Raw genomic sequence first — 8,300 nt, 5'->3', positions numbered from 1 at the left:
GGTTCCAAGCTAACTCTTAATATTCATTCCGTTAATGATTCTGGCTCCTTTCATTCAGTGATTTTTCAATCACTAAACCAATTGCAGAATTCACATTAAAGGAGCCCCACCTATTCTTTTCAGTTTGATCTACATCCTGTTAGCATCTACTTGGTGATGCTACTAAGAAGAATGATAAAATTTATCTTGAAGCCTGAAAGACCTAATGATTACTTTGTTCCTCCCTACCCACTTAAAATCTGGGAGTGTGATTTGGAGGGACCTACTATTTTCTATTTATCCTCCATCTTTCTGTCATTAGCCCTTACACCCCAGAAGTCAGATTCAATTTGTATATAAAAAGATTTTATTGAAGAAAATTCATACTTTAGCATAAATATCATAAATAGCTCCCCCACAACTCTTCTGTGAGGATAAATACTTTGATTTTCCCTAAATAAATATCTGTTGGCCCAGCCATTCAGACTATTGTCAGTGTTGGTAAGTTGTTGACATTCACAGTGCTCTCTCAGCACTTGAAGCATGCAACTCAGCATTACTTGGTTTCTTGCATGTAGTGATGGCCATGTTAGCTCTCCAGGTAGTATTAGTCTGTCCCCTAGGGGCTCAGAGTAGCTGCCCCATGGCTGAAAACTCGAGCAGCAAGGGCAGCAAAGGCTCTAAGTCTTTGTAAGATCTTGGGGCGAAGGAGGAGGCGCTGCCATAGCTTGCTGGGGCTAGGAACCTGCTGTTTCTTCCAGGCTCGGTCGTTGGGCTGTTGGGAGACAGAGAAACATGACCCTGGAATCTCAGCCCCCCCCAGCTTCTATGTACAGTTTGCTCTGAATCCACAGCCCTGGACCCAGGCTCCATCCCCATACCTGTAGGAGCTGGCTGAGGCCCAGCAGCGAGGAATGGAGTTGCCCCACAGGACCATCCTGGAGTAGAGAAGGTTCCCCGGTGAAAATTTCCGAGTTCAGCAAGTGACCATAAAAGATTAAGCCTCGATGTATCTTTTGCAAGCAGAGCTAAATAAAGGGAGGGAAGAAGAAGGGGGATAATAGGGACTTCTTCACTCACCCTGACTCTCCAGCCCACTTCACGCTCCCCTCCATTCCTCAATGGATCATGTCCCAAGTACCTGGCTATTGTCACTGAGACTCTGATAATCACAGCCATCACCACACTGGATGTGGGGCACATGATCCACAACCTCTCCAGTGCCTTCCTCTCTCAGCAGCTCCTGGAGTTGGGGGTAGGTGGGAAGCAAGACAGAAAGTTTTGAATGCAGCTGGTCCTTCCCATTCCAGAACCTATCTACCTAGCTCCTCTTCTCTTCAAGGTTTCCTTGAGACCTACCTTCTCTGATTCCACTTTACTGATTCACAGTTACCAACCAGCTCTCTTTCTTTCCCACCTTGCATCATCCTTTAGATAGCTAACATAATCTCCTAGTAAACTGTGATGTGGCAGAGAACAAAACCTAGAACTGAAATAATTTAGAAAAGTTTATTAAGTCATCGGGCAGAGAAGGAGAGCCAAAAAAAAGGGGGGATGGTTCACTCCTTCCAAGTGGCTGTAAGTTACACATTACATAGAATTTAAACAAAGGAACAAGGAGACAGTAGCTGACTGGCCAGCAAAGAGGCACTTGCCAGGTTGAGGGGGCAGCTAGGTGGCAAAGTGGATTCAGGAGGACCTGAGTTCAAATCTGGCCTCAAACACTTGATACTAGCTGTGTGACCCTGGGCAAGTCATTTAACCCTCATTGCCCAGCCAAAAAAATCCAATACACACACACACACACACACACACACACACACACACACGTTGCTTGAGATGTGTAGCCAGAGTTAATTCCTCACATTCTTTGCATCAATCTTAGGCTCTGACAGGGTTTCTGGACAGCGGCAATCTAGGTTCTGAATTAAACATAAACAAATCTGGTCTCTAAGCAACAGGTCTGATTTCTCAGCCACATAGGGCTAGGTTCAAACAATGCCATAAAGTTTCCCCACAACTGTTAGGCTCCTTAAGGGCCGGAGCTGTTTTTTTGTTTGATTTGGGGTCTTGGGCAGCTAGGTGTCGCAGTGGATAAAGCACCTGCCCTGGACTCAGTTCAAACCCAGCCTCAGACACTTGATACTTACTAGCTGTGTGACCCTGGGCAAGTCACTTAACCCTTATTGCCCTAACCAAAAAAAAAAAAAAGGACAATGTATTGATTTGGGGTCTTTTTGGGGGGTGGTGGCAGGATTTTGGGGGGTGGGAGAAAGGAGTTATTTTTTTGTCTGTGAATCTGTGTGCCTTATAGACTAGCTCACTCACCTTTGCGTATGGTGAGTGCTTAGATGTTTGCAGAGTTAAAATAGATCCCCAGCCTATTGGGTAAATGCAGGCAGGCTTCAGGCCATACCTTTCCACCTCTCCTTGACTACCCTCCTGCCCTGGGGCCTGGTTATCACCCTATACCTCATACCAGGAAGGGAGCTCCTTACCAGATTTCCCGTCTGCCGGTCAATGCCCCATGCCAAGGCAGTAACGTTCTGAGACAGTTCCTGGCACCGATCCCAGGCAATGCTCCTTCCACCAAGCACTGCCCGGCCTTCAGCAGTCCACAGCAGCAGCAGAAGCAGCAGCAGCATCCTGAGCCCAGACTTCATCTCCGTTGGTTCTGCAGCTTTCTCTATATAGTGCACAGCCTCTCTCTGGTACTGGTCTGTGTGACCCGTTCTGCTTCCTGTCTTATTCTTTGCTTTCCTTGTTAATTCTCAGGCTCTCTCTCTCTCTCTCTCTCTCTCTCTCTCTCTCTCTCTCTCTCTCTCTCTCTCTCTCTTTGGGTTGCTGCTTGTGTCTTTTTAAGCTCTTCACTCTGTACCGCCCTTTATGCTAGGCAGGTGACTCACAGCAGGTGGGATTTCCCTCCAGTCTTTCTCACACAGACATACACACACCCACCTTCTTGGGGAGCCCAGGTATCTAGCCCTAGTTCCAGGGGAAGTAAGTCATGTGGTTCCTGTGGCTAAAGACTAGGAATGGGACTTGTAAAGCTCTCCAGGAATCGAAGCCTTTGTGGAAAGGGAAGAAAACAAGGGTTGTCCCATTGAAGCAAATCTTGGCCACAGCCCTTCCCCCTTGTTGGCTTTTCTCTGTTCTCTTTAGCCCTCAAAGTTAAGGCTCTCAAAACATAATGACTTCACTCCCTATGTCCCAACGGAAACCAAGATGGAGAAGCATCCACCGCCACCACCCCAACCCCCAAAGCAGATAGCTCAATTTGGAATGCAGGTCCAACTCCTAGTTTGTGCCTTTGTTTGAAGCAGGAACCAGACATTCCTGGGTTCCCTATCTAAGATGGGACTAATTAGTCTTCCATCTTCTCACCTCAGAGTTCCCAGACAGTTCCCCAGGTTAACTCTGTCTTATTTTCTTTCTTATAAATACTTGCTGATTGATTTTTATATACCTTGTTGTTATATACCTTATTTTATTTTCTTTTATTTTGGAGGTAATCAGGATTAAGTGACTTGCCCAGGGTTGTACAGCCTAGTAGGTATCTGAGGCTGAATTTGAACTCAGGTCCTCCTGACTCCAGGGCTAATGCTTTATCCATCCAGCCACCTAGCTGCCCCTTGTTTGTTTTTCCCTAGAGGAGTATGGGTAATTAAAGACATTCTCTTCCTGAGCTCTACAGTAGATACCATAGTTTCTGTGAGGTTCAGAAGGAATGCTGATTGCGCTGAGGTGTCAGAATGTGGAAATACTTTTTCCTAGCCTTCTGACCCCTGGTAGACCAGGGACTAAGGCATGTGGGGACTTAAAGAGGTTTCCTGATAGTGCCTCTGGTTGGTCGATGGAGAACCTCAGACCTATCCACCCCTTCCTGACTTCTGAACTGCATTTGAGTCTGACTGATGAAGTGAGATGGTATTTGTAAAAAACTGCTCAGCCTAGTGCCTGGCACACAGTAGGCCCTATATAAAGCTATTCCCTTACTTTTTCTTCTTCTCTTTAGTCTGGGGAGGATCCTCTCTCCTGCCAGGAGATGCTACTCACCTTGTGTTCCATCTAGTTCCAGGTACATCTGAGCCCTTGACAGCAACAGGAGTGTCATAGAGCCATCACCCTGACACCCTCCCCCCTGCCAAGCATCTATAGAGATCCATACCCTGTGCACTATGACCCTGTAGCTAGTTGGATCCTTGTGTTAAAGCCGCCTGACTATTGATTTCATCACCTACCATGATGCAACATAAAGTAAAGCAACAGAGAGTGCAAGATTGGGTGTGGTGGTGGAGGGTGGAGAGTGGTGGGAAGCTGGGGCTGCCCCAGCCCCTCCGGCTACACACCCAGGCAATGCCAAGAGTCTGGAGGGCCCAGAACAGCTCTGGACGTCATGAAATGAGGCAATGGTTGACCACCAGGGATGTAGGGGATGATCTGATGGCCCTCAGGGCCTCCCCAAAAGGCTGACTCTTATCATCAGAGGACTGGGATTTGGGGTTTCCCCTTCCCTTCCCTCCCCTGAGAAGTAAGAAAAAGATTGTAGGGTGATAGAGTTAGAGCTAATCCAAGCAAGGTGACTCTGTGATCCAGCCATGTCTCGGGTGGGACTTAATTCTCAACTGCACAGGGCAGATCAGTTTTAGAGAGATGAGAAAAGGCCTTTCTCTTCCTTCTAGGGGAGCTTTTTCCTCTGCTATAAAATGCCCCTGCTTTTCCTTCCCACTTCCAGCTCTAGGAGCTATGGCCTATAAGCCCCCCGGAAGTGGGATGCTGAAGTCTAGCCCTGGGGGCGGGGTGGGATGAGGGGTGCCTTGGAATGGCAGGCATCAGGATGAATCGAAAAGCACAAGGCTCGGCAGCCTGGTTTCACTTCCTGGTACTGTGGGAACAGGATAGGAAGCAGGATCCTTGGGGCAGCTGTGGGACTATTCTAAAGCAAGAGCTTCTCCCGGGACTCCGCCCACCCTGGAGCTGCCAGGGTCCCCTGACGTCAACTAGGCCTTGACCATTATGCAAATCATCAGGACACCCCTCATCTGGCCTTTCCAACTCAGTCCCAAGGCTCCTCATCCGGCCGACCCTTCCTTCATCTAGAGATGAGGCTAAAGTATGTCTATTAGAATAATCTCTCTCATTTCAGGACCTATTCTGGTTAAGGGTGGGAGGAGTTGTCCCTTTAATTCTGAGAATCTTAGTCTTCCTTAATTTGAAACTTCATTACACAGAGTCTCAAAATTGGGGTGGGGTGTGGGGGCAGGTATCTCTGACCGGTCTAGAATCCTCCAGAGCAGTGGTGTCAAATTGAAATAGAGAGGGGAGGGATTCAAATCCGGCCTCAGGCACTTGATACTTACTAGCTGTGTGACCCTGGGCAAGTCACTTAACCCCCATTGCCCTGCAAAAAACAAAAATAAAAAACAAATAGAGAGGGGGAGGGGGAACAATAATCTTACCTGAGGATCTCCCTGGCCACATACTGACTTAGTTTTTAAAATGTAATGTTTTCTTGTGTTTTTATTTAGGGAAATATTTCCCAGTTACATTTTAACCTAGTTAAGGAGCACTCGGGAGCATTGTTGGGAGAGTTGTAGCTGTATGCAACCCCTGGGAAGAGGCAGAGGGACCTTGGCATTTCAGAGTTTGGGGGACATTCTTTAGATTGTGCTCCTTGAGGGCAGGAACTGTCTTTTGCCTTTTCTTTGTATTAACGAAGTGCCTAGTAGATGGGAGACACTTCATGTTTATTGACTATTGCCTGACATTCTAAATCAAGGTGTTTTCTCTCAGTTTGGGGACCTTTCCAATCCCAAACCCTTCTTTGAAGTCTAAATTTTAAATCCACTCCATGATGCAGTCTATCTTCAGATCACAATAGCTAGGGAGAGGACAGTTTCAGTCTGGACCCCTGTGTGTATAGATGTCTCTTTTCATCTGTGTCTCTGTGTGTTCTTTAATAACAACAGTAAAACTTATATGAACAGAGTGAGGCATAGTGAACAGAACCAGAACCACACTAACAACAATACTGTTGGATGAAGAACTATGAACTGTTTAGCTATTCTTAGCAATACAATAATCCAAGACAATCCCAAAGAACTAATGATACCTCCAAAGAAAGAATTGATATTGAACACAGACTGAAGCATGCTACTTTTCACTTTCATTTTTTCTTTTATTAGAGTTTTCTTATACAAAATGACTAATATGGAAATATTTTATATTAAAAAAGTACTTAAATGAAAAATAACAGCAATAATAAATAACACTTTGGTACTTGTCATTATAATAATAACATAGGGGTGCACTTTGGGGCTTTATTTATCTGGAACCTTTCTGTAAGAGGTATTCTGTGGAGTTCCCCTTCAATCATACTGTACTATTTAAATTAAAGGGGGTGATAGAACATCTCAGCCTGTGTCCTTTTTTTTTTTTATTTTTAAAAAAATGTTTTTGGTGAGGCAATTGGGGTTAAGTGACTTGCCCAGGGTCACACAGCTAGTAAGTGTTAAGTGTCTGAGGCCGGATTTGAACTCAGGTACTCCTGAATCCAGGGCCAGTGCTTTATCCACTTCGCCATCTAGCTGCCCTAGCCCATGTCCTTCTGAAGGGAAGAAGCCCAATTCTATATCTCCTGGGAGCTCCTGAGGATGAGGGAGTTTTCCCAGCTGCATAACACTGTCCCCTGGGAATGTTCCCAAGGCCTTTGGGGAAGGAGCAGTCAGACTGCTCCTTCCAGGAAAGCAGTGTCTTAGGAAGGAGATGTGGAGGATGCAGTCACTTGGGTTGGGCTGCCGTTTGGTTCCCACTTCTTTTTTTTCTTTCAAGTCTCTGGACACCACAGAAAATGCCAACGAAGTTTTGGGGTCAAGGGGTCAAAGAGCAGTAAGTCATAGGGTTTTATTCTCCTAGTATGCACTGGAATATAGGGGGAATAAGAAAGACAGTATGTATAGGACCCAATGAGGCTGAGGACTCAGTCACAGGATCATTAAATGTGGACCTGAAAGGAACCCTAGGCAAAATCTAGTCCAGAGGTTAACTTTTTGTCTGTGCCAATCGATTTTGACAATCTATTATTCAACTAACATTTATTAGGCTTCTACAAAGTGCCAGACACTATGCTAGGCTCAGGGAATAAAAAAAAAAAAGCAAAGGACTGTCCCTGCCCTCAAGGTGCTTACAAAGTAATGGGGGAAAACATGCAAATATACAAAATAAACTATATACAGGATAAATAGGAAATAATTAACAGAGGGAAGGCACTAGAATTAAGAGGGGTTGAGGTAGGATTTCTGTAGAAGGTGGGATTGATTTTAGTTGGGATTTAAAGGAAGCAAGGGAGATCAGTAGTCAGAACTAAGGAAGGGGAGCATTCGAGGACAGGGAGAATGTCAATCGGTGAAACTCCTCAAAATCATGTTTTTAAATGAATAAAACACATGATTATAAAGGAAACTAATCCTATTCAAATAGTTTTTTTAAAAATGTTTTTAATTGTACATATATAACCTATATCAGACTCCTTGCTGTCTTGTGGGGGGAGAGAAAAACTTGGAACTCAAATCTTACAAAAATGTTGAAAACGACGTGCGATTGAAAAAATAAAATACTATTAAGAAAAAAAATGTTTTTAAGTTTGCGGGCCTCCAGGTTAAAAACTGCCGATGTAGTCCAATTCCTTTCTTTTTCCTTTTTTTTTTTTTTTTGCGGGGCAATGGGGGTTAAGTGACTTACCCAGGGTCACACAGCTAGTAAGTGTCAAGTGTCTGAGGCTGGATTTGAACTCAGGTACTCCTGAATCCAAGGCCGATGCTTTATCCACTGCGCCCACCTAGCTGCCCCCAATTCCTTTATTTTGAAGACGAGGAAAATGAGATCCCAAGAGATTAAGTGACTTGCTGCTCAAAGATGTCGCTTTAGAACTTTTCGCACCAAATCCCGGACTCTTTCAAATGCTCGTACCCAGATCTAACTGCCAAACCTCACTGCACTTCTTGCACTACCGCTTTCCCAGGGTTAGAAAGACTCCGGGCAGCTAGGTGGCGCAGTGGATAAAACACCGGCCCTGGATTCAGGAGGACCTGAGTTCAAATTCGATCTCAGACGTGACACCTATTAGCTGTGTGACCTTGACTATGTCACTTAACCCTCTCACTGTCCCGCCAAAAAAAAAAGAAGACTCAAAAAGTTTATTTCCAGCTGCGACTACGTATGCTCTCCTTTCCTAGACTAAAAGGCCGGGGTCGACCCGCGATGTCCCTAGCGGCGCCCCTTAATCCCCCTTCTAGACCTGCAACCATCTCTTTCTCCTCCGC

General features: G+C 45.4%; 1 protein-coding gene across 1 annotated transcript; it reads right to left on the bottom strand.

Moving 5' to 3' along the window:
* Positions 1-408: 408 nt before the first annotated feature.
* On the bottom strand, positions 409-4,139 carry IL23A (interleukin 23 subunit alpha). The gene is made up of 5 exons (XM_043968604.1): positions 4,036-4,139; positions 2,478-3,047; positions 1,121-1,222; positions 861-1,007; positions 409-754 (listed from the first exon to the last, which is right to left on the bottom strand). The coding sequence occupies exons 2-5, from the start codon at positions 2,640-2,642 to the stop codon at positions 599-601; spliced, it is 570 nt and encodes a 189-aa protein (XP_043824539.1). The 5' UTR covers positions 2,643-3,047; positions 4,036-4,139; the 3' UTR covers positions 409-598.
* Between the last annotated feature and the right edge of the window lie 4,161 nt (positions 4,140-8,300).

This window comes from Dromiciops gliroides, chromosome 5, assembly GCF_019393635.1.
Source record: "Dromiciops gliroides isolate mDroGli1 chromosome 5, mDroGli1.pri, whole genome shotgun sequence".
NCBI classification, from domain to species: Eukaryota; Metazoa; Chordata; class Mammalia; order Microbiotheria; family Microbiotheriidae; genus Dromiciops; species Dromiciops gliroides.
Note: the sequence above shows the minus strand (reverse complement) of the source record. Positions and strands in the feature narration are given on the sequence as shown.

Coding starts and splice junctions, on each gene's coding strand:
- IL23A (XM_043968604.1), bottom strand. CDS start 2,642: ATGAAGTCTGGGCTCAGGATGCTGCTGCTGCTTCTGCTGCTGCTGTGG. Junction 1,223..2,477: donor ACCGGCAGACGGGAAATCTG/GTAAGGAGCTCC, acceptor CCCCAACTCCAG/GAGCTGCTGAGAGAGGAAGG. Junction 755..860: donor GCCTCAGCCAGCTCCTACAG/GTATGGGGATGG, acceptor GTCTCCCAACAG/CCCAACGACCGAGCCTGGAA.